General features: G+C 26.9%; 3 protein-coding genes across 3 annotated transcripts in view; 1 reads left to right on the top strand and 2 right to left on the bottom strand.

The window, feature by feature from the left end:
• Positions 1-12485, bottom strand: part of LOC132923691 (uncharacterized) — a 350681-nt gene extending 338196 nt beyond the window's left edge. The window contains exon 1 of the mRNA XM_060987614.1: positions 11663-12485. Coding sequence (XP_060843597.1) covers positions 11663-11777 — 115 coding nt within the window. The 5' untranslated portion in view covers positions 11778-12485. The remainder of the gene's footprint in view (positions 1-11662) is intronic.
• LOC132923690 (lysophosphatidylserine lipase ABHD12-like) overlaps positions 1-25946 on the top strand; it is an 81772-nt gene that overhangs the window by 29241 nt on the left and 26585 nt on the right. The window lies entirely within an intron of this gene.
• On the bottom strand, positions 15007-17039 carry LOC132923802 (tigger transposable element-derived protein 6-like). The gene is made up of 2 exons (XM_060987774.1): positions 15497-17039; positions 15007-15101 (listed from the first exon to the last, which is right to left on the bottom strand). The coding sequence occupies exons 1-2, from the start codon at positions 16920-16922 to the stop codon at positions 15007-15009; spliced, it is 1521 nt and encodes a 506-aa protein (XP_060843757.1). The 5' UTR covers positions 16923-17039.

The following is a 25946-nucleotide window of genomic DNA, read 5'->3' as shown; positions in this document are numbered from 1 at the left end:
CATAACGGGCAATATTTTCGAGCGTTTCGCGCGTTGTTATTAATTCTCCGCTTTAATGAAATTTCATACGTCTCGAACGACTGTTGCGTTTTTAATGACTTCATAATGTCTAATGTACGCACAATATAGCCCAATATATTAGCTATTCCGGTGTTGATTTTAAGATAAAAATAATTTCAGGCGGAAAATATTATTAACACGTGCAATCGGGTAAAATAACGCTTTACATTTTATGTAAAACATAGTTTTCAATTACTTTTTATGTTTTTAATCGTAAATGCAGTATATCACTAGTTGTATTTAATGGTTTTGATTTTTTTTTTTTAGTGTTACATCTAAAAAAAATTTAATTTATTTAGTGATACTAAGAAAGACGTACGATCAAAATGGGTTTGACATGCAAACAACAGAACTATTAAGATTATTTAACAATTTACGTTTAAATTTAGATTAGAGAAATTATAGAAAACGAAAAGAAAGATCAGCATGAGAAAAAATTATCGAAAGAAATCTGCAAGTGGCAATTAATTAGGGTAAGAATAATGAGCAAATTACACGGTGCAGAAAATTCACTGCATTTAATACTTATAATATTATACTTAAATTTCGCAGTAACGTTTTGACTATAAAACAAAATTAATCGATTTGAACATGTTTTTAAGTATTTAAACCATTATAAAACCAATACAACTGCACATAATAGTAAAATAAAATCGACTTGAATTATAATCCAATCTAATATTCTTTTACCACTTGTACATTAAAAATAGTAGTTAAAATAGTATTCATTATTACGTATAATTTAATGTCTAAAATATTATTCAATTTTTATATTCACCGACGAATTAAACCATAAATTTACGTTCATCAGTTCTCTATTATAGCTTCATTCATTTTAAATGCCTATTAATACAAAAAAAAAAAATTATTTAATGCAATACCATTTTTTTTTTTTCTTGGTTTTTGGAAGAGTTTTTTCAATATTTTAATTTTTTTAGTGAATTATATTGTGTAAAATACTACAATTTAAAAACACTCGTAACTTGTATCGCTTCAATATCGAAATATTAAAAAAAAAAAAAAAACCCCTATCGAATCACTGGAAATATTATTACTTTTAAGTTGAATAATTAGTAGTTTCACTCAAAATAATATTAAAACTAATGAAGCTAAATGAGAATTTATGCGAGAGACATTCTCTAATATTTAAATTATAAATTGTGTTTGGTTTTGTTTTCGAATTCGCACAAAAATGTTTCGATTCCGTTAATTGATATCATCCGTAGTAATAAGTAATCATTAGCATTAAATTATTTATTGCTCTGTGATTGATCACAAATTGTGGTATTTACATTTATTTGATATAGTTCATTAGTATTTTAGTATGATTTCAATCCAATACTCATAACGTTTCGACGTGCAAACAAGAGTTTTAAAATACCGAAATAATTGCTCATCTGAACTTCATTAAATAAATAAATTAAATGATAATTTTGTTTTGAACTAACCTTTATTATTCGGCGCTTAACTCGAACATTTTAGTCTCTTCGTGTACTCGTCAAATACACAGCGCACAGCGCAAAATATATCAATAATCGTTATACATAATATTATATAGATATTATAATTTCAAATGACAAGAGGAAACTTGTCTATATATGCTATTGAGCCCTTGTGTGATGGCAAAAAAACACGTAGAGCCCTTAGAGTATACTTTAATTATCTTTTATTTATCTTGGTCTCTAAATTATGGTAAAATCATACGGGTGCTCGATTTTTGACAACACCGACTTGATATCGTTTGTCTAAATATTCGCGGAAACGTCCCTTTTGACTCCTAACATAAATAAGGGCAGTTTGTAATTATAATTTTAAAGTTTTGAATATTTTAATATAATTACATACCATTGTCGACGATAACAGTATTTTAAGAGCATAATAAACTTTGATCATAAATACCTTTGAGACGGATACAATTTCTTTCTAGTGAATTCCATACGCTCAGTGCAGTGTACCTACCTATTCAAATTTGTAGAATACTTGTCAAGTATATTTGGTAATATATTATTACATATTTATATTTTAATCTAAGTAGATTCCTACTTTGCTCATCTCATGTTTACAAAATATATCAAGAAATGGCGCAGCCGTCACGTGAATAACATATAATACTAGTACGCGAAAGCATCAAAACAAGATTAATAGAATATTTGATTTTTGATTTTTTATCCACAATAAGAATATTTTCTAAAACAATTTTTATTTTCGAACTTTTTTTCATTGTAATGTATTTTATCGCATGTTTTATGCTCTGATTCAAGTAATTTATTTAAATTATATAAAACTTGAAATCATTAAACACAAATATATTATATTTCGTCTAAAATTAATTTTGTTCGATAATACACTCTGTAACAATACCGTCCACTAATACGTATACTTAGCTGTTTGCTTCGACTGGGAGTAGTAGTGTATTGCGGAAAATTATTAAAAAACAGCTTTGCGGATAATATTACAACTGTTTTTTTTTCTTTATTCGAAACAAATATAATATTTTTTGATAAGCCACAAGATTTAACTTGTTGTACAAAACCAATGCCAGTAAATTGTATCCACAGTAAAGCACTAAAGACGTACATACAAATCAACTGTTTCGACAGTTCACTCGTATATCAGTTCTGATGACGATAACGCTATAAATTGCACCGTATCTATTTTATTCGTTGTCCAATTTAAATTCATCGTAATTCTATGACATCCATAATCGTTGCGTGTGCTTAATGGCCTACGTGATTTTAATAAAAACTAATTTCACGGAAGAAATTCTCGCGTCTCGTAAATAGTCTTATAATCTGTTTCAATTTATATTTAGTGAGAGGTCAATATATGGACTAATTACAAACTCCGATAATAACATCTTGAAAAGCGCCTAAATAGTCACCCATTCTAGAGTATTTTGATATGTATTTCGTTGAATAGTCATTAGTTTGATTTTATTTTTTACCCTGTTGTACCATATGTCGAAACTAGAAATTTTCCTTATGTTTTTGCCAATTAATAAACATGATATTATATAGACAATTTTCGATTGAAATGTCCACAGACAAACACCCCGTACGAATAAATATTTTACAATAATTCCGTTAACTCTTGTAAATATATAATGTTATAATATAACGATAAAAATAATTACAGTAATTTAATATTACAGGTACTATAAATTGTGAACAATAAAAGTAATTTTAAAATCAAATCTGCGTCCGGTCCAATGTTGTTTCTTTCCTGACAGTTAATGGACGAAGCGGGACATTGAAAAATAATCAACAAATGGTGGTTTATTTTCAGCAAAATGTAACCAGACATTCAAGAGTATTAAATAATTCAATGTTTTCTTGTAATCCAATCACTGTTAACTTGTGTGTATCCTACTGAGTGCAAGGTGTTACTATACTCGCAATGTTTTGGTATTTAACGTGTAAAATGTAAATATTTAATTAGTTTCCTTATGTGTTTTATAGTTTGAACAATCTAAATAATTACAAGAATTAAACAAATATTAAAAATAAATATTGATTAATTCATGTGAACGCCACCAAGCAAGCTAAACAGGTGGTTACGATTTTCTAAAATTTCAAATAACTGATTAATTCGTTGTTTTCTCGTTTTTCGCTACTTTTCAACATCCCGACAATGTACCTACAAGGACATGATCGTTTTGTCAGCTGGTATTTTACAAAACAGTAATAATTTTCTATTTCTGTCACTTTTTTCTATCTATTCGTTTTATCTTCCAATGCCTACGTGTAAATGCCACTTTTTCGAATTGTAGTTTTTTGTATTCAATTGGCTTGATTGTCAGTAAAAACGTGCTTTAGAAAGTTCTGAAAGATGTCTATAAAAACCACATAACAGTAAACCTGCAATAGAATATATACTTATAAATATAAACTTCACCATAGAGTATATAGACAACAATACCTACTTTAATATTTTGGTACATTTTAAGACCCTATATACTGTAAATAATGAAATATTTCATATTCAACTATATATTATACAGAGTGTTTCAAAAGTCTTCGTCCAAACACAAATTTATATGGCTTGGCAATCGTTAGCCACAAGTGAACGACCCATATACTAATGGAAAGATAAGAAAACCAAGTTTTGACTATTGTAAGAATATATTTTACTTTATTTCACACTTATTGTGTCTTCATTTTTAAAATAAACATACATTTTTGAAATCGGATGAAGACTTTTGATACAGCCTGTATATTATTAAAAAATACATATTATAATATAACAGTTTATTATATTCAAATTTAAACAAAATCATATTTGTATGTGACTAATTCCTATTGACTACTTGTATCGATAGACATTGATATCTGTAAGTGTACTAAAAAATAAACAACCTCCCTATCTCTGAACAGTGTTACTATTTGGGCTACTTTGAGTGTGTATACATGAAAAGCTTTTATCTATAGTTTCGATAGTTACTCTAATAACATTTAACTTTGCGTCAAAGATTTATTAATCCGGCAGTCAATTAATTTCGTTATTGAATATTCAGTAGTGAAAATTGAGTAGGCATTATATACTACACTCATAGTATAATAATTTATGTGATTTATTGCTTGGCGTTCATAATTTCCGCCATTAACAATAAAAACCGTAATAACAATAGCAAATAAAGAGTTAGACAAGTTATATTATGAAACTGAGCAGGGCGATGCGATGAATGTAATGGTTAAACAATATTATATATGGTTTCTTTCAGCGGCTTCTATTCCGAATAAACGAATTGAATTGAGTTTAGTTTTGATATTTTTAATGCGCCGCCATGTGTCTTGTTTATTCGCATGTAATAACTATATACGTACATAAAAAAAAAAAAAAAATACACGAAAAAGTCCAGTTGTACTGAACATAAATATTTTTAGTTTTTAGGTTTCAAAAATGTATGTTATTTTTAAAATATATCCCACACTAATATTATATCTGAAAATGAGCAAAGTATTACGAACTAATAAACTACTAACACGCTCAGTCACTGCATTCGATCAGTTTTTTTTATAATTTTTAAAACCCGAAAATGTAACGTAAAATGATTTATGCCACATTTTTAAAAAATATCCAAAAAATTTCAAACTAATTAATAACTACCGTGATTTTTTTTTTATTTTAAATTTAACTAGAAACATATTGTGAATTTCTGCATTGTTGAAATTTTAATTTTAGTATAATAGTTTTTATTAATTATTAAATTTATATCCTATTTTTTCGATCATTGTATGAATAGAGATTTATTGTTAACTTTCTATTTTTTTTTTCTCGCGAAAATTAAAATGTGGTAAAAATTAAATATTACTACATCAAGTTTAATTGTATTCTCTTGATTTAATTTTATAGTACATTTCATTTCACGATTAACTTTGTACTTTTTAGTACCTATTAAAATCTAAAATTAGAATACACAGTTACTACAATATTATATAACCATGTAAACCATATTTGATTCCCTTTTAACATTTTTATTAATAAAATATTAAATGTCAATAATAATAATAATGCGCTCTCAAAACAAAAAAATATATGTTTTACAAAGTTGATAAAAATCTCAGTTTTAATTAAAATATTTTTTTCAATGAAATAATTAATCCTACATGTATTTACAGACATTCTCAACAGTCCACTGATTCGTTTTAATCAATATTAATTTTTTTTTTTTTTTTTGTAATAAGATAAGGTAATATACAAATAAAATTTGTTGATTTTTATATTTAAAAATATTTATTAACTATTGTATTGAAATATTTTTTTTTCTTTAAAACGGGATTTAATGTACACAATGCACAATTACGAATAATATTAAAAAAAAATATATTAATTTGATTTATTTTTAGATAACGCAAACAAATTAATATTACTTGACAACGAGAATTTAAGATTAATGGTTTATACGTATGCATATATTATAGTTAAGTAAATAATCTTAATTTAGCTAATGGTCTTAAGTTTAATTGTCTGAATTTAATTATTGAAATGGTGAAACCATATAAATATAAAATGTATGTTTATATAAAGTAACAATCTATCCAAAGTGTACATTAAATACATTAATGTATTAAGGATTCAAGAATAATAGATTTATCTATTCGAGTCACTCAAAAATGTTCGTCATTTCAGTCGGTAGTTTTAAGTTGTAACAACTGCAATTTATATTATTCATTTTTATATATTATTATGTTTTTGCGTTTAGTCGATTTCAGAGTAAATGGACCTTCTCCAGTGTACGGAATCCTAATTGTTCTTGTATTATATTATATGAAAGAAGAAAAAAAAAAACGTTTATTCAAACTCATACAACCTTATTCAAGTGGCTCTTGTATTACCCATCAGTTCAGTCAACCATGGACATTTGTTTTTCTCTAGAATCTTATAAAAACACGGTCAACATAAAGATATCGATCTATTTATAAATCTCTTTAAATTTATCACGTATATTAAAACAAATGGATTTGGCAAGTTCATAAATGAAGAGGTCAGACGTTCTATAAATCTACATTTTTCGAGTTTAAATAATAAAAGTTGTACAAAGGGATTGTTTGGCGTTTCCCAGGTTTTATTTTATTATTTCGAGCAATTCGTTTTTCTGGTTTATGCATGCTGTGTTCAAAATGTTTTTATTTTCTTGTCCTAAGGCGACTTATACTAAGATATACGTTATTTAAAGAGTATTCCGACAAATAAATAAGAAATAGCTTAAAATTAACTTATGGCATGTAATAGCACGTGTTATGAAATCTAAAATAGTTTTGAAACTGTCCTAATCAATCAACAGTAACCGATTTCGAATTTATAGAATGTGGATTTAAAGTTATTCTGAAGTTGGGTCGAATATTCTTTTCAACAGTTCCAAATCAATGTCAACAAAATGGCAATTCGTGGCATTAATTCATGTTGAAATTGTTTTAATTTATTTTCGTAGATATATTATTATTATTTAAATTATCCATGCTCTAGTATATTTCAATTAGTTCTTTGAGGTTTTTGATTTCGAAATGTTACTTTTCGATTTAATTTTAATTTTTCTATAATAAGGAAACTTTTTGTAAAAATCTTCAAACCTAATTTATTCCCAACAAGTGAGATTTTAGCTGATTTGTAGTTTAAACGCAATAATATTTATGCTGATTTTACCATTATAGCGTTCATAATTGTTTTGTATTAATATAATCGTGGATCATGATTTACAAATTCGTGATTCCAACACAATAATTTATACTGGTCAAGACAAGCGAGACGGATATCAAATACACAATACGAAGTACTATATACTCATGTATTCAGTCTGACGGGTTATAATTAATAATATTGTAACTTGTTACCGTTCTTTTATGATTAAACTTATAAATATTTTTGTAAAAGGGAAGATATAATAAAAAAATTACCTCTTAAGTATTTCAATTAATTAAAAAAAAAACACATATTAAAGAAGTTTGGATTTTTTTCACCTCCTTAATAATTATTTAAAATATCTATTTTATCCACAGAAGTTATTATAGAACTGAAAAAATCTTTAAATAAATTTAAAAAACAAACAAAATATTAATCATTTTATTTTGTGATTAAAATATTATTTTAAAAATTAATATTGAGATCATAAAAGTTATTAAAATTCAAAACTACCCAGATATTGTATAAGTGATCATTTATTCTCACAATTCAATAATTAACTTTTTTCCAATAATTAATCATGAATAGATACCTAATCGTTTTTCTATTGTAAATTGTAATCATAAAAACAAAAATAAATATTATTTGTTATAATATTATGTACATCAAATATGTTTATGATTGTTTTACTCTTTTAATAATTTTAAAACAAATCGTATACATCTAATAACAGATTTACATATTTCCAAATTAATTTTCAATAATATATTATTATTATTTAAATAATATTTTTTATAAAATATTTTTTTTTAATAATTTTTTTTTCGTTAATATTGTTTAGTGTCTATGTGCAGAAATACTTTTTGATCATAGAAGTTATTTTTCTATCTTAAAAGCTGTACAGTTAAATGTTTAGGTATATTTATGGTATTTTCAACAAACTATGTAACATTATAAGTATGCATAAAAGTGTTGTTTACTTCCGAATATCGGGAAAATAATATCAACGATATTAACGTAACTTTCTACCCTTTTAAAATGCATTAACTATACAAATTTATAGTAAGTACTCGTATTACATTGTAAGCTACTTCAATTTATTTATAACCAGTATTGTTACAAACTGTAAAATATTTTTACTTAAATATAAGTGGTACGTTTAATAGTTTTATGTAAGCATTTTTAAACGTTAACATTGATATTTTTAATTACTACATAGATGGGATCAATATAAACTATTTTAAGTTACACGATTATTACTTAATTAGTACATAACTGTCGTGATCGCTAAAATCGTATGTCATCGTATACGGGAATGTTCAAACGTCAAACCATAATTAATGACGTTATAAGACACATAAGAAAAAATAGATTGAAAATAATTATAGCTTAAGTACTTATTATTGAATGGGTTCTTTTTAACTAAGGTTAATAAAAAATACGTTAGGTACCTAGCTTTCTTTTTAGTTTAAAATATCATTAATATCTTTTGAACTTTTTTTTTTATTATAAATTATTATTATTATTACTAATAAAAAAAACAAAATGATTGTTACTATTGTCGACTAACACGTTATTTCACACAATCAAATTTGTAGTTTCATTATTCAAAGTTGTATACGTTGTACACGTTTCTTTTATAAGCAATTACCAACGACAAAAAATATACATAGAAATAATGTTATTTTTTTATTTTATCAAACGAAAAAGTATTTTTCATATTTGTTAATAAACGATACTGAATGAAAATTATATGCACCTACTACAACAAAATACCGTAATCAAAGTATAAAAGATTATATTTCAAATAAAGAACTTATCCCAGTGTAATTTAAAAACTTGTTTGTAATACTTGTACTTAATACTATTACCTAGGTATGTATAATAGTAAGTACGGCGTAAAAATTATAAGACTAATTTTTCAGAGTTGAATAAATCTGTAGAAATTTGAATAATCAAATTAATTTTTACGAGAAATTTGTTTTACTATGTACTCATTTGATCACGTTGAATTCGGAAAAGATGTTAATCATTTTTCAATTATTATTATTTTTTTTTTTTTAATCCATTTTACTGAATTAAGAGTGGTTACAAATTATACTTAATAAATGATCAAATAATATATTATTTTCATTTGTTATAAATATTTTCTATAAGGTTCAAGTATTTAAAATAATTACATTTTGTTCTAAACTCGTTGAAATACGGAAAGTGTTTTAAAGACGATTAAAAATTAAAATCACAATAATATTATAACAAAATCGTAATATCATAAAATATATTATAAAATAAAATATAAATAGGTTATAACATATTTTTTTTGTCTTCTGGCGGCCCTCGGTGTTTTTATGAAAGTTTAAATTGGCCCACCAATTACAAAAGGTTGGACCACCCTGTTTAACATATCGATTTCAAATTCACAATTTATAATATTTTATTTTTGATAGAGTAATTCATACTCGTTCACCCTTATACGTACTAAACATAACAATAACAAATCTACCCAACGGCGAAGAATGTCCGACAAATCCTGTGTGTATCCTTATTATTACATATTTTGTATAAAACAGATTAGTTCTCAGCTTATCACTCAAATATAACAATTGCATAACACTTGGTTAATATTTATGTATAATGTACAATAAGTTATTACATTACTGATTACTTACTACTCGCACATGTAATGCATAGTTTATTATTGTTTTTAGAAGTTAAATCCCTAAGCTTTGTTTTTTTTTTTACAGATTCATAACATTTTACCTTCAAAATAATACATTTTCACTAATATGATGTTTTTAATATTACAATTAAATTACCTAATATCAAATTTAAAAGACAGTATATTATTTAGGTTACAACTTTGGCTTTTTATACTAAAATTTTGAAGTTGTAGTTATTTTAAAATTTTTAAAATGATTTTAACTTGGACACAATTGAAATAAAACAACTTTACTGCTGATCCTAGATAACATTTTATTTTTAAATTTGATAATAATACTTTAATTAAAAAAAAAAAAAAAACATATAATGGAGTGGGTTATCACAAAATTAAAATGTTTTATTTGCAAATACACGAGTGTGACATTATTTTAAATTAATTTGAAAACATATTTAATATTATCTTAGTAAAAATTATCAAAAACTAAGTACCTTGTTGCATGCAATATAACATACTGATAAATAATATAAAATATATAACCCGCTTTATTTGCATGCGATTTAATATGTTGTGTATTTATTTACTTTAAAAAAATTAAAATTAAATTCTAACTTGTTTGTTATTTAAATATATTATTTATCCAGTAATATGATAAAAAATAACCATGTTTTTTTTTTACTATGTATTTTTATTTTCTACTAATTCTAGTTTCTAACTAAAAATATCATAAAATTGATTACTGCTAACAAAAGTATTTCAGAATTAAAAATTATCAAACCTTATTTCACCTTATATTAATTACATTTTAATAAAAATAATGGAATATTTTTTACGAATAATATAATATAGTCTTAAGATAAAAATTGTCTTTCAAAAAAGAAGTTCTATGAAGAAAAAAAAAATACTTCTTTTTGAAAGAAATAAGCCAAATGCTACTATTTTATGTATGTGATATTGTATTAAGAATCATATTATATAAATGAGTGAGTGAAATTTATTTTTGCATACGACTATATTGTGCTTTAAAATTATAAAAATAAAAACAGTTTTAATATTAATTTTTAATTTAATACACCGGTAAATCAGTATAATGTATAACATATAGCTCATAAATGATGGATTAGTTTTAAGCTATAGGGTTTTAACAAAATCGAGATAAAACATTATATTTATAATAATCCCGTATAAGATAAACTAAAACAAATCCGAAACAATTAAAATATTGATTTATTAATATGTGAAAATTGAACGAAGTAAAACCTTGTAGGTATATTATAATATAAATTAGACAAGTTAAGCTATTTTTTTTTCAGAGTAAACATAATAAGCAAATCGCGCATTAAAATCAGTTTTTCTCAACCTGCCGTTCACGGTGCAAAAGAATTTTTGAATTCTTAAAACAATTCGGTTTAGCGTAAAAATGTCATTCAATTGACAACAAGCGTTTATAGCTCTGAAAAACACAATCCATCAATTCCGAAATTTCCAAAACATTAGGTTATCCAAATATATATATATTTTTTTTTATTCTAAAATGTAAAATCTGTAAAAATAGTGAGTTTTATCTAAACGTCTACCAAAATAATGATGGTAAAATAAGTAAAAATCAAAAAATCGCTTTTACCGAAAAATTGAATAATGATCGTGAGCTAAATAAGCAGTGAGGATTTTCATTCGCATGTGGTCACGGGTTAGCGCGAGAATATTATACATAATAATATGAGCGTGACACAAAAATGATAAAAAAAAAAAAAAAAAAAACTCAAGAGCATCGATGATTTCTACCGTTTATTATACAATTAGAAATATTTTTTTTATACTCACCGACGGCGAAAAAGAACGGCCACATCAGAGCTAGATGATTGCACGCGATGAGGGCCAACACGATTTTCCACGTCCAACCGGTCAGTCTCAAGAAGGTGATCCCGTGTGGAGCCATTTTTTTTTCTAGGGATAGGGAGGTTCAGCGAGTATATACCGTTCACTTGTTGTTTTTAACGAACAATTTTCTGTTTTTCGTTTTTCGTTTTCGTTTTTTTTTTTTTTTTAACAAAGACAAAACTTATCGGTTTTAGAGAAAAAAAAAATTGCCTCCGTCCGTGCGGCAGATGACCACTCGACGTTCGGCGATATCGGCGACGGTGTCAATAATAATCTATAATAATTATATTAACGGACCATTCGATCGGATGTGGCAGGATCTCGTCGTCACGAATGTTGTAATGATATCGTGTGATGAGAGGACGTCGTCACGAACACTGGCCGAGCAACTGGTGCATGGACGGTGATAACGGATTACGATGAAATTCGGTCGGTGCGAACACTCCGTCTCATGGTACGACAGTAACAGAGGTCCGGTGATCCAACGTTGAGCGGCGGTGGCGGCGGCGGCTGCGTCGTCGGGGACGATTTTTTTTTTAACAATTTTTTTTCGGTCAAAATTTTTATCTATATCAGATGACCGCGATCGCGCGACCACGACGACAACGACGACGGTAACGTTATAATATTATCACCCAGTGATAAGACACAAGTGTTCGGCAGGCGCACACCGGCGTTCAGACCAACGGCGGACAGTCCACTGAAATGCCGAGTCGCGTGCGTCGACGGGAAAACGCGGTCCGTCTGTACGTGCGGCGGGCGAAAAGGCGGCGGCGGCGACGCGCGAACCTCGCGAACGCCACGGGGTGGCAGCCGCCCGAGTCGGCGGGTGGCGCTGTGCGCTCGCCCGCCCCGCAATCCGGCAGCGCCATCTGTTGTTCTAGCCACACGTCACACGGTCTCCTGCGCGCCGCGCCGTTGTCGTAGAACAGTGTTTTTTTTTTTTTTTTTTTTTTTTATCATAATTTCGACGATTATTATTGTTATCATCACTACTGTCGTGTTGTCTCGACGCCGCGGTTAACCCGTCGGCGAGGAAGGTTGCTGCGACGAGTTCGGTCGACGACAATATTATAATGCCGGCGGTGGAATTTATGTGTTTTAGAATTTTTTTTCGTATTTTTGATCATCGGCTGGGACTCGTAGTGATTATACCGAGACTAACAAAATACACGGGCGACGGTTGTCGAAATTCGTGTTTACCGAAATTTGAAAATATTTTCTAGTTCTCGGACGGTTGATATTTCGTTTTGTGATTCAAAAAATTAATAAAATATATTCAGTTCCCCTAGGTTTGTCTATTGCTTAGCTTTTATGTATTTATGCACAAGGCGATCATAACTGAAATTTCAACTATTATCTATGAGTAGCTGACCCTAAATCTTAAAGTACGATACTGACTGCAGCCGTATAGACTTTCAACTATCTTAAATGTTATATAATCATTAGTTTTTACACCGCGATTTTACAAGAAGTACTTGACGTTACCTTAGGAATTACGATATATTTTTGAGTTATTATTTTTACAACGTCTAAGAGAATATTAATTTGGTTATAATCCAAAACTTACTGTCTCAATTTTCCACTTTTTCAGTATAAATAGGGTTTCGTTAAGATTATTGAACTATTTTAAAGATATGACAGTAATTTCGCTAAAAATATGTAATATTTGAATAAACATTTATTTTCATTATGTACCATAAGACGTAATATATTGCAGTTAATGACCACAATTGGTGAACATCTCTAAAAAAAATACTAAGATATTTTCATAATCAAAATTTTTGAAACGTTAATAACTCAGTAAAATGTAAAATGTCATAAGTCTATTGTATGACATTCCAGGATAGCGCACAATACTTCAGTTTTAGTGAAGTCGATTTTAAATAATAACGAAGTCAGATAATCGATAATTTATTATCAGGTGATAACATACACAAACTATTGAAAATATAATTAATATATTACATAAGATCACACAATAATGCATGTGCATCATTTTTTTTTCATTATAAATGTAAATCACGCAATCGTTTATATCTGTAACATGGTCATAAGGTTACCTATATAATAAATAAGTACAACTGTTTAATGAATGATGATAAACTTTCAACACCTACTCATTGATATACCTTACAATCATGTATTATTTTGCTATTGTTTTATTGTTTTAAATTAGTATTTAATTTTTATGTTACCTTTAAAATTTCATTGTATTATATGATATTGTAGTTAATAATATTATACTATACGCAGTGCCTTCGGGCGTGTATTTCAAATAAATAAATAAATATAAAGGCTAGCAAATTCACTCTTTGCTCACTGCATTATAGTATTTTCTACGTATACGTCAGGCATATCGCAAGCATACTTATACATTGTTAGAAGACAATTTACCTTTATACTTAGATAATATTATGTGTTTAGTTACTGAATATTAATTATTAATAATGTAACAAATCGTGTTTTTATAATAATTTGAAAATTGTGAAAATAGTAACTTATGCATTTCATCAAATTCCGTTGTCTATCTTTTAATTATGATAAATAATGCATTGGAGCCTAATTTGGAATTAATAGGTTTTGTTTAAATTTGAGAAAATAGTATAGGTTGATCCATTTTTTTTTAAAACGAACAAACTATTTACCATGATAATTATTACTTTTCGACATTATTTGGAAATAGTAAAATTCGACGTCATTCATCGTGAATTTTAAATTAATTTAACAATGGAAAACGTATATGTTTCGGTAAAATATAATGGCACCATTCGATTTTCCTTGTGCTTCTCTAAAAGAATCATTATATAACTCAATTTTAGAAATAATACGTTTTGGTTTGTTATCCAAATTTAAGTATTTATTTTTATTGTTATTTTACATTTGTCTTTAATTATCAGAATTGTTCAACACAATAACATAAAATAAAAAAAAATGAAAAAATAAAAAAAATATTGTTTGTATTCTCTAAAGTGGTGACTGGTTTATTATAAGTATACCACCCTAATTAAAATAAATCATTGTATATAGTATACAGGGTGATTATTTTATCATTAAACACTAATTATTATTTCAAAAAGTGTTGACTTTTTTCAATTTTTTTTTCCAAAATTTTTTTTTGTCGTGCTTTTCTAAAACTATATTTAACATTATTTATTTAATAGTGAAATCAATATCAACTTTTGATTTTCAAATGACAACCTATATTTAAAATGTCATAAAATAGTAGGACTATTTTTTTATTTTTATGAATTTTAACGTTAAAATCATTATTTTTCATTTAACCGTTAATGAGCTGAAAGTTGAGTGGTAGAGGGTTTTAGGTGTTCGAGGTTATTATACGGCTGTGAGGCGTTGGTAACTACAGATACAAAGTTCTTCACTGCACCGATAGTCGATAACGAGTTTATTACATATAAAAATACAGTAGTCACTCGATAATTCGAAATTCAGGGGACCGAGTTAAAAATTCGATTTATAGAGGTTTTCGATTTACCGAGTGTTCGAATTATCGAGGGAAAAAAATTAATTCGAATTAAAGAGAGGTGGAAAATTGTAGATAATGTATGTATGTATTACGTTTATTTTTACATTTACTTATTATAAATATTATTACAGTGTATATTTTAAAACTATTAATAGATATTTATTTATTATACATACATATTATTATATTTTACATTTATTTTTAATATTATTACATTTTAAAGAAATCTGTTATTTTTTTTTGTGAACAATTGTTGGTCACAATCTGGTCCATAGCATTGTCTAACTTACTGATAGCATTGAAAATTGTATCGCATCTTTTTTCGTCCATTTCAGATTGCTCAAAAAATTTACGTAATCCTGACATAAAAAATTTTGCTTCTTTTAACGATATGACAGGAGCCTCCGCCTCCGCCTCCTCTTCCTCGTCATCATTGTCAGAATTGTGCTGATTGGCTAAAGTAGATTGAATAATTTCCTCGTCAGTAAAAGTACCAGCAGTTGCGACATTATCGTCAAAGTGAACAAATTCTTCAAATGATACAGGAACTTCTAGTCTGTTCCATGTGCTTTCAACTTCCTCACATTGAACAGGAATACCTTCACCAATTGTCTGTCCGTCCTTAATAAAACCACAAGTTCTGAAGCAATTCGCGATGGTTTGTGCACTAACATTTTCCCATGCTTTGTGTACCATTTCCATAGCAGTGAGTATAGAAATTTTACATGGAACTTCACCAATGCACGCCAACACCTCTCGAACAATTTCCTTCCGATACATCGTTTTAAAATTTTTTATTATTCCCTGGTCTAGTAGTTGGAGAGTTGATGTAGTGTTGGGAGGTAAAAAATGAATTTTTATATTTTCAAGATGAGGAATATTATTGTGTGCGGTACAGTTGTCAACGAACATCAAAATTTTTCGATTTGCCTTTTTCATATCTACATCGATACATGACAACCACTCTGTAAATAATACACCTGTCATCCACGCCTTTTTATTTGACCGGTACATTAGTGGGAAAGATTTTACGTTTTTGAAACAGCGTGGGTTAGCAAATTTTCCGATCATTAAGGGCTTAAGTTTCTGGGATCCATCCATGTTCGCGGCTAACATCACTGTTATCCGTTCTTTACTATTTTTACCACCATGACATTTTTCGTTTTTAAATGTCAAAGTGCGATCTGGTAAACATTTGTAAAAAAGTCCGGTCTCATCGGCATTAAAAATATCCCTAGCATCATAATCAACCAATAGATTGATTAACTCATTTTTCCAATCTTGTGAAATGCACGGGTCAACACTTGCACTCTCTCCACATACTTTTTTGAAAGTTAAATCATGACGTTTTTTAAATTTTTCTAACCAACCCTCACTAGCTTGAAAATTTGTGATACCTAAGTTGGTAGCAAACAACTTAGATTTTTCTTTTAAAATAGGTCCTGATATTGGAATATTATTTTGCCTACTTTGAGTAAACCAAGCCATAAGACATTCTTCCAGATCGGGGTACTCACATTTTTTCTGTCTGATCCGCGATGAATAAGGTGTTGATGTTGTAAGATGGTCCTTTTGTTTTAGTATTGTTGAAAGCGTAGAAGCTGGTATACCAAAACGTAGAGCAACATCTTTTTTTTTTTCACCGGCTTCAACTGCTGCGATCACTTTTTGTTTGTCGGCTATCGACAAACACTTGTACACTTTTACGGGACCCATATTGCGACTGACTACGTTAGCTACGACTGATTACGTTTGTTCAATTTCAATAACGGTTTACCCATAGCAGAGGTTTATTTTGGTATAGATTAGGCAGGTAAGATACGATAACATTAAACTACGATAATATTTAACTATCATAATCCTTATATGACATTTCGAATTATCGAGGGGACCGGAATACATGTATTTTTTTCTAATTATAGAGGTTTTCTCAGGGGACTTAGCGTTTAGTTCGACTTATGGAGTTTTTCGAATTATCGAGGTTCGAATTATCGAGTGACTACTGTATGTACCTCTTATTATTATCAATTACCCATGTGATATGTGACTGCTAGCCTTCAGAAACAAGAAGTATTATAAAAACCGAAATCCACCGCACAACTATGAAAAGCTAAAAAAATACAGAAAAATAATAATTTGAACGTTAAAATTCATAAAAAAAAAAAAATAGTTCTATTAATTTAGTACATTTTAAATATAGGTTATTGCCATTCGAAAACAAAAAGTTGGTAGTGGTTTCACGACGAATAAAATTGAGAAAAAAATAAAAATTTAATACAGTTAAAGAAATGCACGAAACAAAAAAAAAAACATGAAAAATGTCAATACTTGACGAAATAATGAGTGTTTAATGATAAAATAGTCACCCTGTATACTGTATACATTATACAATACATTAAATTTTTTTAGAGTTAACACAAATAAAAATAATAATTAACAGCTGATATTAATTTAGTAAATAGTTGTCTGGCATCGTATCCTTGCAATAAATAGTGTTTTATGAACGAGCGGTTAATTTATCATTATTCGCACTCGATTTAATTGCATATGCTGCTAAACTTGTTTTCCAGAAAAAATGCTTCGTCCAGATAATAATTCGTCTCTTCATCACACCTCAACATTGGACGGTCTAAGTCGTGAATGATATCGTTGTATCTAGAATTCCGAACGCTTCGAACATTTCAAAAACCATTTAATATTTTATCATGTCGCAAACAGCGTAACCGTTATAGCGATCGAATACGTTTTTTTTTCTCGATTAATCTGATAAAGATAAGAGTATGTGGTGAGGGTGGACGCGTTCGACAATCGTATATGATTTGTTCTACCGCGCACGAATAATATACATTTCGTTCCGTCTTACTCCTTTTTCTGCGCGTGTGTGTAATATGACGAGCACGCAAAAATATTGCGTTATAGCGTTGTCGTCTTCGTTTCGCGCGATTTTACAACTCACACTTGGACGCTTTAATATGAATCTATTAAATTGTGTGTAAGTGATGACTGAGGACCAACTCGTGGTCCACAATTAACCCACTAAACCTTATACCAGTGACCCAAGACATATTATATTTAAATTCAAACAAAATGTACAAAAAATACAATTAATTTTAAGATATTTAAACTATTTTTTTGGTCTCCGAAAGAAAAAAATTACTGGTTTATATTGCGGGTCAAACGAGGTTCGCCGTCGTTTGACCCGCCGCGTATTGCTACTGGGCGTGCGTACATATTGTGTTATTTTGAATAAGTTTCCACCGTGCGATCATCGGAATCAATCACCCAAACTGTAATCTCATCAATGATAGATGAAATTTTGATGATACTTAGATATCCAATGTCGTAGGTCATGTGGTCACGATATCGATTTATGTTCGTTATGCCAAGTAACGTCGTTTAACGGAGATAGGAAGTTACACAGCTCGCATGAACACGATTATAAAATATTTTCTTATTTGTTTGTATTCGTGGACGTTCGTTTTCAATACGTTTATCGTAATTAAATCATACAAGGTGTACAAGCGTAAAATTAATTTGATTCGTATAGCATATTCGGTTGTGGTTAAAATTTATTTCATTCGTAAAATACTTAATAAGTTTGTGATCTGAGCGCAAAAATATAAATATAAATAGTAAGAACTAAAAAAAGTTTTGTATAGATAACGGATTGTTCGTACAAGTACTAATATTATTTATAATTTATAAATAATACACATTATTGACTAAATGTGTATTGAAAACTAAAAAAGGTTTTTAACGTACGTAGAATTGATAGACGATAATAATAGCCATATTTTTTCTTATTTTAGAATACACTATCGAATACACTATACTCACATAAATCAATCACGAACGACCTATGGTAATTTTAAGTTAAAAATGTTATCGTGCTCAAATATGCTCAAATGACATATGGCAAACGCCAAATTTACTGCAAAAGTTTGTTTAACGGTCAACCAGTCAACGGCCTTAGCGATATAATATACAATCATCGCGCGTACACAGAACTCAGTTAATAATATTCCATTTTAACGAACGGTTGTAACAATCAAGATTCATGCAAAATTTCATAATTTAAATTTTTTCGGACTAGCCTAGTTATTACCCGATCTATGACATCTTGGCGTAAACCATTTAGGCGTTAAATTCTGGCGTATATTATTTACATAACAATATTTGAAATAATAAAAATAAAATAAATATAAAATAATTGTAAATAATTGTAGGTATTCGAATTTGCATTGAGATATAAAATGTTTATATAGACAACAAAAATTGCCTAATATTTCAGTAGTTATCAATGCAAGTATAATAATTAGGGAGCTGATTTAAATGCAAATAGCATTTTTTTTCTGAATATTCGAAAACTTGCTTTCTTAGCACAAAGTTCATTTCATATATTATTAAGAAATTAAATATTGTATCTTTTATTTTGCATTTTTTTACATTTTTAATGCATTTTTATGTTTTTAAGTCATTTTTATATGAAAATAGATAAAATTCGATAAAAATTAAGCAGCACCTGATTATAAAACATAAAGTAAAAGTATAATGAATGTATCTATCTAAATTGTATAATAATTTTTTAGAAATAATTTTCAATGTAAAAAGAAGATTTTAGAACTAGAATTTTATGAATATGATACGAATAATTAATACCTAAGAATAAAAATGTATATACCTAAACACATTTTTTCAATGTTAAAAATAATTGTAAGAGCAATTTTTTAGTGCATTTTAAAAAATATATATCTGTTATGAATACATTAAATCGTATTTTTTTAAGGCATTTTTTTTATATTTAAATCTGTTCCTTAATAATATATAATAACCATGTGTGTATATTTCTCGACAACGAATGCTACTCTTTACTTGGGCCATTGTCGATTACAACTAATTAGTAAAAATTATACTTTGTGACAATTTAATAACTGATAATTATACCGGTACAGACAACAGATGATATACTACCTACTGCCTGTATCATTTTGATTTTGTAGCCTACAAGCATTTTATATCACCATACATGTTCAATTTTTTATTTATTTTTTTATTAAAAATAAAATATTGTTGTAAATACTAAATAATATACTTACGCCAAAACATTTTTTTGCCAAAATAGTCTTACGTCAAAGTAGCCATACGCCAAAGTGGTTTACGCCAAATGTTTTTGGAGTATAATAAATAATTAAGGTCGGTATTCATCGTTTAAATATGGAACTTCGTTCTAATTGAACTTCAAATGTCTATGCAATTAACTGTCACCATATATTTTTAATATTTTTACATAATTATAAGAATTATTTATGAAGGATCTTATATTCAATTTTCAAAATATTTGACCCAGTGATTAATTTTTTTATTAATATTTACAGGAAAATTAAACCAAAAAAAAAAAATTAAAAATTCTATACACCATACGAATAGTTAAATAAGAGTCAAAATAAATTGAAAATATTATTATAAAAATAATAATATAAATATTTGGTGAAAATTTCAAGTATCTACAATTATTTTATTTTGAATTACAATAAAAATAACGAGTCAACTACTGGTTTTGCATAAAATATCCCATTCTTCCTTATTATTTTTTTTAGACCACTATAGTTCTAACTAAATTCAATTTGCTACCAGAAACCACCCCAATGTTAGAAATGGAAACACTTTTACTTCCCATAATGTGATGACATACAGAAAAAAAAACACTCATATCATTGTAAAATCAATACATTCACTCTCTGCTCAGAATCTAAAAATTGTAAAATTGTTTTTAGAGTTAAATTCAATCCTAATCCAATCAGCAGTTTTAGGAATCAATCATAATATTATTAAATTTAAAAAAAATAATGGAAATACTGAACTGATATGGTATGTTTTAAAAAAGGATTCGGGTATTATAAAAACCATTATTTTTACAAAGTATTGATAAAATTATGAATAAGATTCCTAGTCGCTTTCTAATAAATTATATATCATACTTTTAATGAATTTCCCGATAAATTTATTAATAATAAAAAAAAATACTTTCCTTTCCGGACAAATATTGTAATTTCAAAAATAAAGCTTTGAAAAAACAAATTGCGTGTACTCGTAAGCTATATTTCTTTTAAGTTGAATAATAACATGAGAATAAATTTGAAACAAAAGTTATTTGTACAAGTAAAATGTGTCACAAACTTAGAAAGTATATACTTATACATTTTTCTTTTTTTTCTTTTCAAATGACAGTTTAATTATACACAAAATAACTGCTACAGAAGAAACTTATTTGGTTCTTAAATACGTTTATCCAAAAAACATTTTTCAGGTTTATATAATTAATGTGTAGACAACGAAAATATTCATAGTATCATATACATTTTACTTCTTGAGCGTATAATTTAAAATATGTAATTTATCGTGAAATAAAATTGTTATAAAAAATTAATCAAAAAATAGAAATGCATAGTTTTTAATAATTATAACATATTATAATATACATTTAAACCGAAAAATAGAAGTGGAGCAAAATCTTTGAAGAATATCATAAAAAAAAAAAATATCTAAAACTGTATTAGTATGTATGTATAGTGGCAAGAACATCTAAGAAGATAGATTTTTAATTTTAATAAATTACATTGTAATCATGATATAAGAAATTATTCTTAATTGTGTATGATATATTTTATATAATATTCAAATAATGCAATAAATAATAATAAAATATAATATAAATTAATAATTTGACTGTCAATAGTAAATTACTATAACAAGTCTTTAGCAATACATACAATATTGTTATAATACATAGTCTACTATATTAAATGTTATTGACGTTATTGTCTGGCGATGTAACACGCCATTATTGAACTAACCTTTACGTATTTTTTTAGTTAGCAATATTTTATATTATTATCGTAATATAGGTAATAGACGGATAAAGAAATAATATTACTATAAATATAAGAGATAAGTTTTTTGATAACTCGTAGTACTAAAATATTTTATACTTTAGAGTATTATTTCAATTTTAATAAATTGTATTATGTCATTTCTGATATTTTTCATCATTTTTTTTTTTTTAAATTTTACCTTTTATACTTTTATAGTCTACGTAAGTCTTCGCCATATATCCTTATAATAATAATATAAGTCTGTTATTATCTTGGTATATTTTCTCTATCTCACTTAACAACTACCTTTATTATTATCTTCATTCGATTTTTTTTTTTATTTTAGGTTTATCGTCAACGCTAAATTATCTACACAACTGCAATTACTTTGGTGAACACTTAAATATTATTTTTATGATTTGTTTTTAGAGTGTTTGTTTGATGTTGACGGACTTCTTGAATGTTTTTAACACTTCTACAAATATTCGTTGAATAAGACGTATTTGGTTTAGTTTTAAGATTTTAATCAGAATATTTTTCGTCATTCAGGTGGATGACTTTCTTTTTTAATAACGATTTATAATGAGGTTTTTTTTATGAATGGTTCTTCTGTATCCATATTACCAACCACCAAGCATTTTCTTAGTTATATTCCTCACCTGGAGTATTTTTAAAATTTTCCATCTTTGGTTTTTATAGATATAATTATTAATAATGGTCTCGGTTTATTTCTTTTGGTTCATTGTGACAGATTTACTATATTTTTGATGTTATTATCATGAGTACATTTATTGTTTTTAGAGTACACTTTGAATATTTCCAAATCAAAATACATCTCTTGGCTAAGTTTAATTCTTATTCATTGAATACCATTATTTTCATCTTGCAAAAATATTGTTAATATATATATTGTATATATATGTATATATCCGTGATAAATGTAATACATTTTTAAAATTATGAACGTTGGTATTGCAGCATAAAAATATATAATGTTTAGTATCAATAATCACACGACAAACAATTTTGAAGCATTTTGGTAAAAAAGTAAACATTTCATTCAATTATTTTCATTAAAATATTATATATTAAATAGTATAAAGATATAAAAAAACACAATTTGAAACTAACTTATAAAACTAAAAGTTCTGAGCTCAAGAAACATGAAAACAATAGAAAAATAAGTATGTAATAAAAAAAAAAAATTCCTACTTATTGTAACAATAAATATAAATATATATGGTGGGAGTACACTCGAATTACCTCCCATTTTACCTTCAAATTGCCAATCATATCTTTTTTTTTAAAGTGTACTTGAATCGCCTTCCGATTTTAAAAATATAATTATATCGAATTATACAAGTAGCTTATTTTAAGCACTAAATATTTATAAGTACCAAGTTCTATTAATACTTCATTTTTGTACTGAATTCATCTTTGGTATATAAATTAATCGATTTATAGTTTTGATTATAATTTACTTGAATTTTAAGCAATTTATTAAATGAACGTTAAAAAAAATTGATAAATTATGAGTCAATATAAATTTTATGTGTAATAGTCAATACTAAAATTTGGTACAAGATTCCTTATAAGTTTCTATTATATATATTAAAAATACAAGAGCATGTTTTATATAAACATTTAAATTTTAAATTTAAAGAAAAATCATAAAAGTCATGAAACTTAGCAAATTATTTTGCAGTTGTAAATTTATAAAATGTTCAATTTTTATAATAAGGCTTAGAAATGTATTACAAAGTTCCTTATAAGTAATTCATACTGAAACCAAAAATCTAAAAAAATATCTAAGCACAACTATATTTTTTCCATAGACGTTTTAAGTCAAAACTAGGACGAAATAACATGCTTAAACTATGAATTTTGATTATTTTAAATATAATTATTGAGTGCTTTATGAACGCTTGGTAAACATTTTAGATTATTATATTAATTTAGAGTTGAGACGTTTATATCGGTTGATATAATTACATCTTAGGTATCGACGACATTTTTCTGTTCAGAATATATTTTTTTTTTCAGAAAGGAAATGATATTGAATAGTGGCTTCTTATTGGTTAGCTGCAAAACCTACTTCATGTATGTATACACCAGTATAAATTTGCTTGAAACTAAAAGATTTTTCTTGAATTTGCAATAAAATGAGAAATGATGTTTTTGAATTAATTTTATGTTTATTTTACTTTGTATGTTTGATATAGAGTTTAATTTCTTTTAATTTCATAAAACTTAACTTCTAATTTGTTATTTACATTAATATCTGATCCCCCTTTAAAAGGTTACATTATGTTTTATTTGTTTTCTAAACTATGATCATGGTTGACGTAGCTTAACCAGGGCTAAATTAGCATAATTAGGCATAATTAAGTCCACAATAATCGAAATAGGAGTCTCGGATATAAAAAATGTAGTAAATAAGTTGTGTTTCAGTAATAAACCCACTTTTATATACCTAGCTGTTTGACTCATAGAAAAGTTTAAACATAGAAAAAGCAATTTTTTAAAATATTTTTTTGGTTTGCCAATTCCGCGACTTGAAGAAGTCGGCGATTGTTTTGTAAAAGATTAAATCTTCTATTAAATTGTAATGGCCATCATACAACCAAGTGACAATCAAATACAGTTATTCTGCAATAATATACTAGACACTTATATCTCACCTGATGTTACGTTTCCCCCAAATATTTGACAAAAATTTGCAGCTACCACTGTGCATACAACAAAGAGTTGCGATTCATATCATGTTGCATTAAGCTAACGCTTTTACTCGTCTTAATATTTTTAATTTTGTTGACAAACTATTATAAGTAAAACGTATGTAAAATTACGAAATACAAAAAAAATTAGAACAATACTTAAGGGACAAATTACAAAATAAACTATTAATATGATAACACAATTTGAGTTTGTTAAATCTTTATCAGTTAAGTTTTGAGAACATAATATTATAGAAAACATGTCCGAAAACATATATATAATTTAATTTAATTATATTAGAAAAATGAAATTTATTTTTTAATTTATACCATAAGATTTTTCAATTATTTATGCTATTATTTATACCATACATTTATACTATAATGGTAGTAAGATGATTAGATATTAAAAAAAAATGGGATAAACGTATATATTTTTTCCGGAACCCGATTTACCAATCCCAGCTTCATCGGTACTACGTGAGCTAGGTTCATAGGTTATGTATTCTCTAAGTTTTTATAGTTGCTTTCATGAAATGCGTCTGTTGTCTCCAGCGCTTTCAGTGCTTAAAATTCGTAGGGAATTATTGAAATAATTACAATATTTTGGTTGATTTTTGAATACGTAAGATTTTATATTAGGTATTATTTTTTTATCATATCTGTTGTAGTGTTTAAATTAAATAAAACGGCGTATAATAGATCGTTTTCTAACATAATATAAATAAAAAAAAAGAATTTCTATATTTGTTCATCACTAAATCCAAAAATAATACCAACAACGACTCAAGGGATAAAAAAAATAAAAATATCACAAATATCACAAAAACTTTCATGGGTTAAAAAGAAATATCTATGTCAAATGTCAAGTAAATCGGTTCAATGGTTCACGAGCTCATGCGTTACAACAAAAAGCGACATTAAATTTTATTTATTTTCATTATAAGAAAATAACTTAAACCTATAACATAGATACTCTTAGGATGGATACAATTATTTTTATAAAGCTATTTTTATACAATACTTAAGTTTCCCTTAGTAACCGACGCATAATATAAATTACGTTACTATTGAAACCTCTAAAAAAAACATTTTCATAGATGAATTACCGCTTAAATTTATTCTGATTTATTGTCCCACGCAGCAGAGGC

The sequence above is a fragment of the Rhopalosiphum padi genome, chromosome 3 (genome assembly GCF_020882245.1).
Source record: "Rhopalosiphum padi isolate XX-2018 chromosome 3, ASM2088224v1, whole genome shotgun sequence".
NCBI classification, from domain to species: Eukaryota; Metazoa; Arthropoda; class Insecta; order Hemiptera; family Aphididae; genus Rhopalosiphum; species Rhopalosiphum padi.
The sequence above is the reverse complement of the archived record's forward strand: the minus strand, read 5'-3'. Positions and strand labels throughout refer to the sequence as shown.